This window comes from Hyperoodon ampullatus (genome assembly GCF_949752795.1).
Source record: "Hyperoodon ampullatus genome assembly, chromosome: 3".
Taxonomy (NCBI): Eukaryota; Metazoa; Chordata; class Mammalia; order Artiodactyla; family Ziphiidae; genus Hyperoodon; species Hyperoodon ampullatus.
The window spans coordinates 172,126,009-172,141,501 of record NC_136916.1 but is presented as its reverse complement, the minus strand read 5'-3'; the positions used below and the strand labels follow the sequence as shown (position 1 = coordinate 172,141,501).

Genomic DNA, 15,493 nt, shown 5'->3' with positions numbered 1-15,493 from the left:
ACAATGAGTATCTCTGGCCAGTCGGATTAGAAGTAATTTTTTGTTTATAGATTTCAAATTGTTTTACAATGAAGATAAAAATGTATAATTTCTAAAGAAATTATCATGTAGGTACAATTTAGTGCCACTCCTAGCTATTTGTATGAGTCTCTCAAAAGCAAGAGATTTCCAGTGCTCTATGTGCAACTTAGGATTCTAACATGGTACATTTAATAGTGTTAACTAGCCTGTTAGAATAAAAGCAAAAATAATTTTCTGAAAACTAAACTTAATGACCACATATAAATCCTAATGTTGGTCCTGCTTCTTAAAAATCAAAGCACTCAAAAACAGCTACATAGGGCAGGAAAAACCAAAAGCTAAAAAACTATAAATGGTGGCTATGGGATAAAAGTTGATTTCTAAATTGGCCAAAGTTTCCGTTTTTGTAATCAATGCTATTATAACATCAAATTGATTTCTTCAGCATTTTTTTTCAGAACACTTTTAGTTTCAAGTGTTCGCTTACCTACAAAAACATTTTAATGGAAATAATTTGCATTATTAATAAAAACCCATACCCCATATGTGTGTGTGTGTGTGTGCGTGCATGTGTACACCCACACTCCAATTCCCCAAATGAGAAGATAATCTAAATCTTTGAGGTAGCACTACAGAGACACCACCTGTGTACATAAATCAATATTAATCAAATGGGGAAGATGAGATTTGGGAGATGGGAGAGGAGAAAAAGGAATGCCTTTTGCCTATGAAGTCAGCTGTAAAACCAGTTTTCTTAATATTGTAAAATAAGCATCTTTCCTATGCAAAAATGCTACCACTCTCACTCTCCACCAGACAAAAATTTGTTCAGTAAGTAAATTATACTCCATTTCACACAGTTACCTGCCTGACCAGGTGATCAAAAAATAACCTGTGAAGTAACAGGCCACTGTTGGGGATGATCAGTGAACATGAAGGTTTTAACTGGTTGGTCTGAACACATAACCATCAAGCTGCTTTGCTTTGCCTCTGTGTCTATATCAAGTTTGGCACAAGAGACTTCAATGCTACAAAATCATAAATATTCTATCAAACTTTCTAATAAAAGACAAATAAAGACAGAACATACTACAGAGAAATAAACACACATTCTTTGCATGCAGACTTAGGTCCAATTCATCTCATAGTACATGACCCTGGGCAAGTGTTTGAATCACTCTGTTTCTTCTATAATAGAGACAATACCTACAGGTTACTCTATCATTAAATATAGAATACACATCTTCTATACTGGTACAGTGCTTTGCAAATAGCAGTTAATAAAAGGAAACTATTAATAAGAGTGCAAAGAAAAGATCCATGGATCTAGATTCCTAGACACTTGTTTTCTTGTAAAAACAAGAAAGTGCTATTTTACTAGGGGAAACTTGGAAATAATCTAAATGACAGCAAACAGAGGACAGATGTAATCATACTGTAGTCATACAAAGAAATACTAAGCAGCCATTTAGTATTGGTAATATAATATAACTTGGATAAATGGTCACAGTATCGAAAGCACCCAAAAAAGCAGGTCACAGAATGGTAGGTATCATTAAAAACCTCTTAAAAATACACATCATCTGTGGTTACATCTATGCACTGAATAGTCTGTATAGAAATAAACTAAAATGTTAAGAGTAGCAATTACTGGGTAGTGAGATTATAGTTAAACTCTACTTGATACATATAATTTTTGGACTAATCAATAAATTTTTTATCACTAATGATACTTTTTATAATCTAGAAGATTATATCTAGATAGATACTACCTTAAGTAATAGAATAAAAATTAAATTTACTTGAACTATACACTAGTTGTTCCAAATATCAATACTGCCATGTAAACAGGAGTTTTAAAAGGTAATCTGAATCAAAGGTTCAGGAAAACCTAATTACTTCATTTATAAATATTTCTATTTCACTAAAATGGCTAAGTTAAAGAACATAATCTAATTATGCACATTCACTTCTAAAAACACATAAAATGTTTATTTTTGTATGTAGTAAATATATATGTAAGTACAGCTGTTTAAACCCATTAATAATGCAACACCAAGGGACAATCAGAAGACAAATGTTGGACCTGACATTTTATTTTAAAAATAAAATAACTGGGACTTCCCTGGTGGCGCAGTGGTTAAGAATCTGCCTGCCAATGCGGGAGACACGGGTTCGAGCCCTGGTCCGGGAAGATCCCACATGCCGCGAAGCAACTAAGCCCGTGCACCACAACTACTGAGCCTGCATTCTAGAGCCCGTGAGTCACAACTTCTGAGCCCACGTGTCACAACTACTGAAGCCCGCGAGCCTAGAGCCCATGCTCCACAACAAAGAGAAGCCACCACAATAAGAAGCCTGCACACTGCAATGAAGAGTAGCCCCTGCTTGCTGCAACTAGAGAAAGCCCGTGCACAGCAACGAAGACCCAATGCAGCCAATACATAAATAAATAAATAAATAAAAATTTATTTAAAAAATAAAATAAAAACTTTAAAAAATAAATAAAATTACTTAACAAAAGTATGTTAAGTTTACTTTATGACAAAAAATAGATTGCTCAATAAAAATGTCACATTTTTGTCACTTTCTAGATTATCTGATAACTCATGAAACCATTAGGTTGAGAAGAGAATAACAAGTTAATCTGTATAAAGGCTTTAATGTAATATGTTACTTTAAAAAATGAAATATGCTTTTAAAAATTGGATTTTACACATTAAAAACAAGTACCTCTACCCCCATGTTATGAATAATGAGGACAATGATAATAACAAAAACAAATGTGAGCCTTTAGTATGTGCCAGGCACCCGTCTAAACTACCTCTTACAGGCACTGGCTCATTTTAACCTCACAAAATACATAACGAGGTAGGTAAAATTAGAACTGTGATTTTAAGGCAAATCAAGAACATGATATTTGTAATACAACTGGCCCAAGTCTCACAGCTAGGATGCAACGGAACCTGAACCTGAACCAGGTAGTCTACTGCAAAATCCTTGCCCTTGATTTAGCTACTTTTGTATAATAATATATTCTATGTTTTAAGAAACAAAACATTATGAAGTTATATTAACTTCATTCCTCTCTTCCCAATCCCAGCCCCAGATAATGAATCATCATCACAGAATGCAGCAGTTCTCATGCTCTAATGCATACTTGTATTTCATATTCTATCTTAAAAAATATATTGTAAACTTTATATAAAAGTATCAAATGATATATATTTATCTGTACTTTTTAACCCAATACATTCATATATGTATCTCTAACTCATGTATTTTCACTGCTCTAAGTATTCCGTTTTAAGAATAAGCCACTTTTTCGGGTTCAAGCCCTGGTCCGGGAAGATCCCACATGCCACGGAGCAACTAAGCCCATACGCCACAACTACTGAGCCTGCACTCCAGAGCCCGTGAGCCACAACTCCTGAAGTCCAGGCTCCTAGAGCCCGTGCTCTGCAACAAGAGAAGCCACAGCAATGAGAAGCGCGGGCACCGCAACGAAGAGCAGCCCCTGCTCACCGCAACTAGAGAAAGCCCGCGCAGAGCAACAAAGACCCAATGCAGCCAAAAATAAATAAATAAAATAAATAATTTTTTTTAAGTTATAAAGAATAAGCCACTTTTGAAACCACTTAAAGTAAAAATATAATGGTTATTTCTGCACTAAAATTTCAATACAATTTCAAATTTAAAAGTCCAAATAAGAAAACCATGGCTAATAAGTTATACAACAGGAAGCATCAACACCAGAACATCATACTTCAGGTTACCACTGTCAGTGATCTTATATCCAATAACTTTTAATTTTTAAATAATATATGTGTATAATCCTTATGAAAATAAAATGATTTTCATTTAAAAAGTCACACAACTTACTTGATCCACATATTACCTAATTTAACTTTCTTTACCTTTAAAAGGAAAGGAAATTACATACTGATGTGGGCTATTAAATGGATACCAATAAGAGATATTGAAAAGAGAATATAAATATATATATATAATAAGGATATGAAGCATTGCCACTAATCTGAAGTCTGAAGGAAGTGTGTGCAAGAAACCTGATTAGGAGCAAGGTTTCACATAATGGAATTTCTCCATGTAATAGGTTTTCAAAATGCTGTGATCTATTTCAAATATGACTTATTAACTCAGCCTAAATTCTGAAATATTGATAGGCTGGATACATAAAACATTATGTTAGTAATGCTTTTTTAAGTACTTTCTAAATTTACCTTTTTCTTTTTCTGAAGCACATGACTAGGCAGTAGTTGATGGAGTTGCTTTCTTCTTACATGCATTGCAGCAATTTTCATGTCCACCTCAAACATCTTGCTGTTTATTGCTTGCCTATAAACTATACAATTAGGAAATTGTTACAAGAAATAGAAACATCTTCAATAAAGGCAGTTAAACTCACCCAGGAGAAGCTATTCTAAAGTAGGGATCCGTTTTCCATCAATATTGCCTATCTATAAAATTATCAGGTCAAAACCTATCTCACAAGTGCCTTTTACCACAAAGTGTACATAAAGAATAAAAACACACAGTATATTAATTCTTCCAGTGTAAAAACTCTTAAAGTAATAAAAGAGTTAACTCCTAAGAGATGACAGAACTGGAGAAAAGGGGTTTCTTAAATTCATACTTATTTATGCTACCAGTATAATTTAAAATTCTAGCCCAAGTATGTAACAACCACAGCAAAACAACAAAGTGGAAAATTTCATTCACTCAGTCATACAACTATTTACTGGGCACCTATACTGTATCCCATGTTTTAGACATGGGGGATATAGCGGGAAATAAGAGACCAAAAACTTCAGAGTCCACATTCTAGTGGAGAAACACAACAGAAAAAAAGGTAAAATATATTTCATATCCGATCGGTGATAAGAGCTATGGAGAAAAAATTGAGTAGGGAAGACGACAGGAAGCTCAGCCTGGAAACTGAGATTACACTTGAGTGAAGACTCAAATGAAAGTGAGTAAATAAACTGGGAATACCTGGTGGAATCTACTCTAGGAAGAGGCAAACATCAAGGACAAAAGGTCCCAAGCATGCCTGGGATGTTTGAGGAGTAACAAAAAGGCCATGGGGAGAAGGGAAAGTAGAAGATCCGTAATCCTTTATCTGCAACTGTAAAATCCCAAAAGCTCGCCAAAATAGAAGTTTTTCCTAAGACTGGCACCAAACCTCAACTGGCAACAAACCCTGATTTGAACTATTTGTAGCTATTTAATCTCTCTACCTATACCTTACGTAAAAATCTTACAGAAATGTTACTGCCTTTGACTACCAAATGTCGCTCCAGACCCCACTGGGAATATTACTTACTAACTTTGTTACCTTACTGGCCTCAAGACATATGGATAAAGGATTCTGAACTTATTAAGTTTTATATATGTCTATATATTTCTTATTATCAATATAAGAAATGAGGTCGGAGACATAATAAGAAGACTAGATCACATAAAGGCTGGCAAACCACAGTAAAGATCTGGACTGATTCAGAGTGAGATGGGTAGCCATTATAGGTTTTAAGCAGGTGAGACGTGATTTGGCTTAATGTCATTTTGGATGCTGACTAAGAATAGCTGAAGGGAGAACAAGAAAACTACAGAAATGGCAGTAATCCAAAAGACCAGTGATAAGTGGCTTGGACTAGGGGTAATAGCAGTATAAACAGCAATTGGTAGCAGAAATCTCAACATACTCTGAAAGTAGGGACAGGAGGATTTTTTAATAGATTAATACCAAGTATGGGGAAAACAGGATTCAAGGAGATTGCAAGATTTCTAGCTTGAGCAACTACAAGGACACAGCTGCCATTGCCTGAGATCAAAAAGATTTGAAGAGAAGCTAGAGGAGACTGGGAGTAAAAATTTTGAGTTTTCAACATGTTAAATATGTTTTATTAGAAAATCCCACAAAGCATTCCATTAAAATGTTTCAAGATACAGGACAACTAAATATTTCCTTCCCAAAATACCTGAAAGTTGCTTTCAAATCTTGATGGTTCGTTAGCACAATTTTTGATAAGCAGTTCAATTAGGTATAATGTCCAAAACAATTTTCTAGTCCAAGTATCTCTACATGATTTGTTAGTTCATAAATAGTTTAAGTTGACATCAAAATTTTTACTTTGGAAAAAACCACTACTCTGGTGTTCAGCAAGTGGAGTTTTCACACTCCAAATCGCATCCTAAAAAATCTAAGTGCTTTTGGCGTCATAATGATTAAGGGCTACTACTTGATAGGGACACTAAATATCCTTGAACGTGGACAGTTCTTCGCAATGCACTGTACCACGTCCTACTTACATTCCTAAAGATAAAAAATCTACTTTATCAATTATTTGAATAAGAACTCAACTCAATTTTATATAAAAACAAAGTATTTTTAAGCTGAATTTTCTAGGAAACTTCATGTCACCAATGGCAATGCTGCTCATGGTCTCTGAATCACAACACATAACACCTGTATCATAGGAATTCAGGTACCACACTGCTAGTGATTCTACATATAGCTACAATTACCTACTTAGGTATGTCTTCTAGTCACTGTACCTAAGCATTTACATACTGAAATACATATTCTTTTCCTTTTATTTCTCCTTTACATTTAGTGTATGATACTGACATTTTAAAAAAATGTACCGGGCCTCCCTGGTGGCGCAGTGGTTGAGAGTCCGCCTGCTGATGCAGGGGATACGGGTTCGTGCCCCGGTCTGGGAGGATCCCATATGCCGCAGAGCGGCTGGGCCCGTGAACCATGGCCGCTGAGCCTGCGCATCCAGAGCCTGTGCTCCGCAACGGGAGAGGCCACAACAGTAAAAAAAAAAAAAATGTACCGATTTTTGTCTCTCCTTCTCCAAGGAGGTAAAAAATTTTTACTGTTACATCTGAATGTCCTTAGGTGAAGACTCCTTATTGTGGACAGGTGAGAAAGACACACACTAAAATTTTTTTTAATGGAAAGGAGAGATGTATGAAAGAAAAAAGAATTAGTCCCTAAAGAAGATGCACATTCATCATTGTCACTAAGTACATTCACCATTCCCTTGAAAATTTGCATATCTACATAGAGTCTTAGCTTCTGTCAACTACACCCACCATCTGGTCTTTAGTTAAACCACACTACCTTGTATCTCAGGGTACAGGTCAATCCAAAATGAAGCCTTCATCATTGTATTTCCCACCCATGAATTAACATTTGAGTCTATAAATGACATAGAGGATAAATTTCCTCATGTCACCAAAAGTTTAGCTTCATAAATTTCTAAGGTTCAAGATTATTAAGGCAACCAGACACAGATTCAGTCTTTTAAGACAATCAAATATTCAGGTGGTTTCTAATTTCATAAGTAATCATGGGCAAATTAAATTTAAAGTGGTTCAACCATTTAACTTTAGGTCTACCATAAGAGAAAAAAAAATCATTTATATATTAGACATGACTGAAACTAATAACTAATCCAAAAAGATTCAGGTTATTTTGATGATCATTGTAAAATATTCCCAAGTAATTTTAACAGTTATTGCAAATTCCACTATGGTACACATGAAGACAAATTCAAATATGCAAGTACATGGTTTGATTATCTAAGTAGAGCTGTACCTGTATCTGTGAAAGACTGAATATCGTAGGTGAGATCAACACTGAGATTTTCAGAGTTTTCTGTTTTTTTAAACACCAACCCAATCACCCACATCGTGCGAAATTCTTCCCTGTAAAATAAAAAGCACATTACTATAGTTTATCAGGGTTTCATGAAACAGTTATCAATGTGGTTGACAACCTGAGACACATGAAAATACTCAGAATACAAATATATAAGCAAACTAAGTAAAGTTCTAAACCAAACTGCATCAAAACTCAAATTCCTCCTCCATACCTGTCCTCTGTATTCCTATTGCTATATAAAAAACTGGAGTCCTAGGACAAATATACTCTTCATTATCTACGTACTGACAGCCAATATTCTTAACGATAATCCTAAGTACCAAAGGCACTGCAAAGAAAAATTATGTTCATGCTAGGAATGACGTGTTTTAGAAAAATTTGAAACAAAGAAAAATAGTGTAGATATAAAAATTTAACTAGACCTTAACATACATTCCTTAAACTTTTAAACTCAAATGAAAAGGCCACATGAACAGAAATCTGACTGCAGCATAATCATAATGGGTGATTCAGCTACTTTTCAACATTTAATGATATATCTACTGAATGGATCAGTCTTTTAATAATTAAGATCGCAGCAACAAAAAAATTTATAAAAAGCTCATGCCAACTCTTTTACATGAATGCGAAAGGAAATAATCTGTAGAATCAGAGTAACAGCTATTCTATTACAGCACAATCTTAAGTGATCCATTCACTAATATTTTTCAATCTTTAATGCTGCTGCATTTTTTGGAAAAAGCTCACTATTAAAACTCCCCTCACCCTCTAAATACAACAAAGTGGTTACAGGCAAAGTAGAATTTCATATAGGTAATAACACAGCAACAATCAAACCAGAAATTGACCTACAAAAAGATCCTTAAAAGAATAAGGCAAGGCAGCTTTTAATAACATTTCTTCTCAATGTTCCAGAACCTATCACAGTTCAAAATTTTGCAAGGTCATATCAAAGCATGTTTTCTTTTTCAAAAAATTAAGATAAAAAGCAAAGATCGATGTTTGATATAGTAGCTATCCTGAAAACCACTCTACAAAAAGGGGGAGGTGTGTTAAGAAATGCTGAAGTGCAGACCTACAGAATCTGCACTCAAATTAGTTAACAGGCACCTCATCATTACAACTTACTTCAGGGGTGATTTTTTGCAAAAAAACAGTGTTTCTCTTCAGTGTTCCGGATCAGGAAACCCTAAACCATAAATTTCAACTTGGTCTGACCCATATGTAATCAACAGAATAGTAACTCAAGTTATTAAAAATTGCCTATAAAACTTCCATGAGCAAAAGTTGAAAAGGGGATGGGGAAACTGGATTAAATTAGAGGACTGCTTACTTGTCAGGATTTTCTTTGGGTGCTGGAAATGACTGGGGATTCACATGAGCCAGTGTAATAAATTCATTCTTCTCCAAACTTCCAACCAGGATTCGGATTTTTGATTCCACCAAGCCCACCCTGAACAAATGTCACTCATTATTAATGAAAATTCTGGTTAATTTTAAAAATAAAATAAAAAGCACAAAATCAAGTATGTTTGTGTGAAGCTGTAATATGAAGATCATAAAACACACATATGAGGGCAGTTCAACTATCTAAACTCCCATAGATAAAACTAAAGCCTTATGTTCTACCCCAAAAATGAAGTGAAAACTGCAGGAAGAAGAGAATCAAGCCACATTTCAAACCAGGAAGGTTACAAAAGACAACCCCACAAATATTTAAAGAAAAAAAATCAGTAAACTAAAACAAAGCACTTTAAATATACAGTTAAGAAATAATACATGGATCTCTATAAGGCAAATAAAAAAAATTGTACATATGGATCCCCAAATTCCTATACTTCTACTACAAGTAGTAAAGCTCCATTTATGAACAAAACCAAACTTGATGTTTTAAGGACTTCCACCTCCTACTGTGTTCTGTGCCTATCTGATTCATTTTGAAGTTGTTTTTGTTGTTGTTTTTTGTTTTGTAAAATCTAATCTTATACTCACCATTCTAGGCGTTGTTTTTCAGTTGGTGCACTTGCTAGAAGTACAATATAATGCCTTTGAAGATAAAGACAACATGCTATTTATTTCATTTAAGTGCTTTGTGCTGGATATTAACACCATAATGTAATAAGCTTTTTGACAGTTATAGATCAATTTAGCAAGAGAGAACTGCAATCTCAGTTTGCACATAAAATCATAAATGCTGAATTCCACAAGTTTCTAACTACTGGCAAGTTTAATTCTTATGAAAAAGGCAGTTATTTTATGAATAATTACCCAAAAAGCAGCTTAATTCAAAAACGATGACTAAATATCAACTGATAATTTGGTTCAATGATTCTGGTGGAGTGCTTTTTCTATAAAGAGCTACCTCACTAAAATATAACCTATTAAAGCAAAATTGCTTTGATGGAAATAAAGCAACAAGGCTTTAGCCACAAAAACAGGATCACTAAATATACATACATCAGTAACTTCAAAAATAGTATCAAATACATCATGCTTTTTAATTCAAAGGTAGCAAAAATTAAACTGAATACTTAAGTTAGGCCTCATGATTTTTTTCAAGCAACAGTATGAATTTCTGTAACAAAGATGCAGACATCATTCATGTGAGAGCAACAAAGAAATGTGATTTCTATGCAGAATCCAATTCCATTCAAATTAGAGCAAAATCAAGTTTTCATTTCAGAAAAACACCATCATGGCCATTTTAAATCTTTTTAAAACAAACTATTTACAACTAAAGAATAATTTCGTAAGACTAAAAAAAAAAAAAGTCCAATCCAACATACTTTTCTACAAAATCCATTTTAGAGGTGATAGAAATCAAACTTCTCACCAGAAACTTTACCTCAAAAAGCAAACTGATAGTAGGTGGAAAAGTCCGAATTATGACTAAGAATTTTAAATTAACTTCAAGTATTTATAAACTTAAGGTAACAGAGGTAATATACATAAATATGAAAACACGTAGACAGAAAAGTAAATGTGCAGTCCAAATCCATACAGACCAATACTTCGTTTCCTTTACCAGTTTAATCTGTTCAGCAATTATTTAGAGCAAACCAAATATACAGAACAAACACAGCCCAAATAAATAAAAGTTAATAAAACCACTAAAAGCTCATGCATTTTACATACAGAAAACCCTCCTGGGGCCCTAAACTCTCTTATAAATCAAACAAAATCCTAATAAGCTCAGTAACCTGATTTCCAGTTCCCTGGGAGTTTGAAAATGGACAACAGATTTTAAAAGGGGGGGGCCGGAGAGGGGATGGAGAAAAAACTCTGAGTAAAGTATAACAACTTATAAGAGGATAAGACAAAGTATAAAAAGCAGGCATGCACACAAAAACTCAAAACAGCAAAGCTGTCTGGGTTCACCTAATATGAGGACAAAACTCAAGTCTCTAAATCACTTTTACCACACTATTGAAATGGATACTCTTAATGACCACCTGAGTCTTGAACAAAAACTTAAGTGATATATAATGTTCTCTATTTATGAAAAATATAAAACCCATTTGAACATAATCTTGTTGATAATTCAAAGTTTAAAGTTTTAAAGCTTAGAGTTCAACTTTTGTTCTTACTGAAATCCAGTGGAAGGGGGGGTCTACTCTGCACATCCTTTATGATAAAGGCACCTGTTTAAATAAAGCTCGAAGTTTTAAACAGCTTAGCAAGTATGTATGCGAAGTCAAATGTCCTTCACTCAGCCAAATTTAAGCAAATGTGAGATGAGACAAAATACAGTAATCATGTTTAATAGAAATAACCTGTCATTAATTCTTAAGTTACCTATCAGAGCACAGAGACCAAGCAGAAATAGGTCTAAATTTAGACTGTTTTGTTGCTGCTCCAAAAAACACCATCCCCTACTTTAAAGTGCCACTATCATGCTTCAGGTACTCAAATGCCTTCATGAAACACTGAAGCCAATGCAATAATGATTAACTTTCCCCCAAATTTAAAGATTATCAGTTTCTAATAAAAAAAAATTTAACTATAAAAATGTACCACAGTTGAATTAAAACCTCTTTAAAAGCTTCTAAAAACACTTAATTTAGTTATTATCATTACCTCACAACTATTTACTCCAAAAAAGCATTTTGTAAGTAGGTTTCCTGGCCATTTCATCACATTAATATTTTTCCCTGGGTAGATAACAGCTCAGATATGTGCACCGAAAATCTAATTATCTCTTAGACAAAAATCCTTGCAATTCCATCAAGTAACTCAGGTCCAAGAATTACAGTTCACTATTTTTAAAGTCTTTAAAACATTATGAGGCTAAGTTATTCTATACATACATACTCCTTGAAATTATAAATTATTAATCCTATTCCTGAGAACATTTGGCTTTTTTCCCTAATACCTTTGCTTCCTCGATTCCTAAGGAAATGGAACATCTGAAATAAGTATTCGCATCTCCTATGTCAATAATGATTTATTTTACTGCTGGTTACTTATGTGAGATTGAATATATTAAAGGTAAAACATGAAAAATATTTTCTTAGAACTATAAAATTTCACAAGGCAGTGTTCTCCCTTTTTCACAAGAACACTGATATCTTCTGAAACATGGTCTGCTAAGACAACTCCTTCATGGTTTCTTCCCTTCCAAGAAAGGCAGGCAGGTATACTATGACTTCAAATCTTTCATATAACACAATACCTTCAGGATATACTTGAAATAAGCTTAACCAACTTTGACTCAAGGCAAAACTAAGGATTTCAGTTCAGTTGTACAGCTAATCTTTGGCGTAATTCACACAATATGTTAAAAGAAAAATTCAAATCTGGGAATACCTCAGAGTCTAATGATAGCAATCACTAATTCTTTAACAGGAAAAATTTTTGCAAAAAGTTAAAAACATAAGTAGAATTTGGTATAGGTAAAACTAGCTCATTGTTGTCATGTTTTCAAATCTTTTTTCGCAGGAGTCACAGCTGAAATTTAAATTTTCTGATATTAATTTCCTCTATTTGTTGCTACATCCTCATATCTAATTATGTTTAAAGTTGTTTTTAATAATCTAAAATAATTTGATTGTTTCAAGAGAATTCAGTAAAGACAGTAATCTATGAATCTTTTCATCAGTCAACTGAAGACCTTATATGTACTTTTTGGCATAGACTGAAGGACAGCCTAAAATTTTTAAAAGAAAGATTTAGGCAAGCTTTAAAACAAAACAAAACAAAAAAAACCTTCAAAGTTCTAGTAATACAAATTTATTCAAATAGATGACATTATTAAGGTTTCTTCAATTTCAACATTAGTCTTTCTTAAAGTGAAAGAAACCAGTTAAGTGGGTACTTAGAAGAACTTCATTCTACCCACCTCTTATTGCTACAAGAAAGTGAGACAGGAAAAATTATCTAGCTTCATCTTGGATTCTCAGGGATTAAGAGATGCTGGCACTTTTCTAGGAGACCAATTTCTTTATTCTCCCTACAAGTAATCATGTACTCTTTCATGATGTAGTTTTTAAAGCGTCAGAATATATATTTATTAGTTTAAATGTTCAAAAGTACTTCCTCAACAGTGGTTAAAATAAAAAACAATGGAAAATTATCTGCCAAATGGAAAAGCACAACTTATGGGGAATAAGTAATAAACAAGAACATTCAATGTTATGCTATTTAAATTTTTACTGACAATGCAGTGCTCCCAGAACACAACAATTAAGCTGGCTCCATTATTGCTTTTTCATGCAAAAGATACAGAAACAAAACACAGAGACATCATGAAGGTCATCATTCTTGTTTTTAATTGGGGAAATAGCATAGAGCAATCTTGCTTAGATTATTACAAAACACAATCCAACACAAGATCAAATGGTCAGGAAAATTTCAAGCATTAAAGAAAAAAAATTTTTTTAAGTGGGACTTTGGCAAGTTTTCAGCTCAGGGCAAATAAAAGTGCAAGTCCATTTTTTTAAAAGTACGATTTATTATAACTTACAGTTTTCATCAAAACCAACACAATCAGGCTATTAACCTGTACTACGGTATTTAACCATTATATTAAAACCATTAGTAAAAAATATTACACCCACTGAGATTCCATGAAAATTATCTGTAGAAATATTTGAAGGGGCTTTATTAACATTAGGGGGAAATGGTAGGCCAATCATGTGCTATAACTACTGAAAACATTTTACTGACTACATACACTGACATTTTATTAGCTTTGCCTATGTTATAGAGAATCTTAATGATAAATAAGTTTCCAAAACTGGCTGAAAATACTTAGTTACTTAATAGAGACTATTAACTACAGATTTTAACAGTTCACTCCTTTGCCAAGGTATACAGATTTAGAGTTTTGGTGATGACTAACAAGCCTTCAGAACTGACGTTGCTACAAGTGTAGAAATTCAGTTACATCAGGAAGCAAAACTGTATGGGCTACACTTTATCTTGAAAAAGAAATAATAAGGGGTTTACTAAAAACAGTATGCCCTTTGTGACAGGAAGAAAACTTGTATAGAAGATGTTTAAAGGAAAATTCAAGACTACATTAGTCTAGCAAAAAGAGATGTCACGTATGCTACCATTAAACCATTACTTAAGAGAGCAACATGTCCGACATGCCTTAAAATACATACTTGTACTTTTGAAAGAAGTTTGGAGCTTCAAAAAGTTTGGACCACTCTGCCTTACTCAGCAAAATTTCATCTGTGATAGCAAGACCTAAATTAAAAACATATTAAAATGTTTGCATGCTTCAGTCTAAGAATCTAGAATTTTAAAGATCTTAAATATACCACATGCATTCACTATATTCCTAAAATCATAATTTTAACATAGCAAGTTTAGTCTATGACTCTAGAGCATACAGATTCTCACATACACCCTTTTCAAAAAACCTGGAGGGTTCCTTTCAGATCCAGGTTTCTGGCAAATTGCCATTACTCTAAAATGCCATGCTCATAGAATGACTCTCTCCTAAAACTGAAGCACTGGAGTTACCCGAGAAAGAAAAATTTCCCATAAGCTTTGCTTCCTGCCTTTCTAAAAAACAAGTTTCCCATAAAAGGATAGTGACATCTTCCCATGAACAGCCCCTGTAGACTACAGAAAAGAACTTTACACTTCTGAGTTTGACGCTGGCAGTCATACAGCTGATTCTATTTCCTTGACTTGTGTCAAATTAAACAATCCAGTTCTAGCTACTTCCCTTAAAGACCATTTAGCAATAGCTACTCCTTCAAATTAGCAGTACTACTGGGATTCAGCAGTTTAGAGGTTATTCCAAAAAAGTGGGCAGTTTGGCCAAAATCCTGCTCAAAGCTCTTTCCAAGTATACCGCCTGCTAAAAGCCTCTTATGTCACCCAGTAGAGAGAAATTATGATATCATTTAAAATTTCACATGGCAATAGTATGGAACTAAATCATAAAGGCCCAGCTAAGGACACAATTTTCAATTTTGGTTAATCTTCCAATATATAATCAAAAATAAATTGCTTAAAAGAAATTAAACTGAGTTTTCCAAGTTAATTCTCAAATATAATCTGTAATCAATAAATAAACACCAAAATCCACTTCGGTGAATGCTTTCTCCAACTTAATTGAATACCCGACTACGGGGTGTACAATGGTATGTAAATCCTTCGTGTATAAAGGAGAGCATAAGGATAAACACTTACCTTGTTTAAACTCCTCAACCATGACCATCCGTGTTGAAACGGACACATTGTACGTGGAGTTCTGTTGTGGGTATGCTGGTGTAATTATAGGCATAAGATGGTACCTATCACTGGGGTTTACCTACATAC

The 15,493-nt window shown here is 33.8% G+C and overlaps 1 protein-coding gene across 1 annotated transcript in view; it reads right to left on the bottom strand.

Moving 5' to 3' along the window:
* PAPOLA (poly(A) polymerase alpha) overlaps positions 1-15,493 on the bottom strand; it is a 58,982-nt gene that overhangs the window by 11,335 nt on the left and 32,154 nt on the right. Inside the window, exons 11-16 of the mRNA XM_079700916.1 lie at positions 15,365-15,485; positions 14,323-14,407; positions 9,707-9,760; positions 9,048-9,167; positions 7,649-7,758; positions 4,263-4,384 (exon numbers count right to left, since the gene is read on the bottom strand). Of these exons, the coding sequence (XP_079557042.1) occupies positions 4,263-4,384; positions 7,649-7,758; positions 9,048-9,167; positions 9,707-9,760; positions 14,323-14,407; positions 15,365-15,485 (612 nt within the window). The remainder of the gene's footprint in view (positions 1-4,262; positions 4,385-7,648; positions 7,759-9,047; positions 9,168-9,706; positions 9,761-14,322; positions 14,408-15,364; positions 15,486-15,493) is intronic.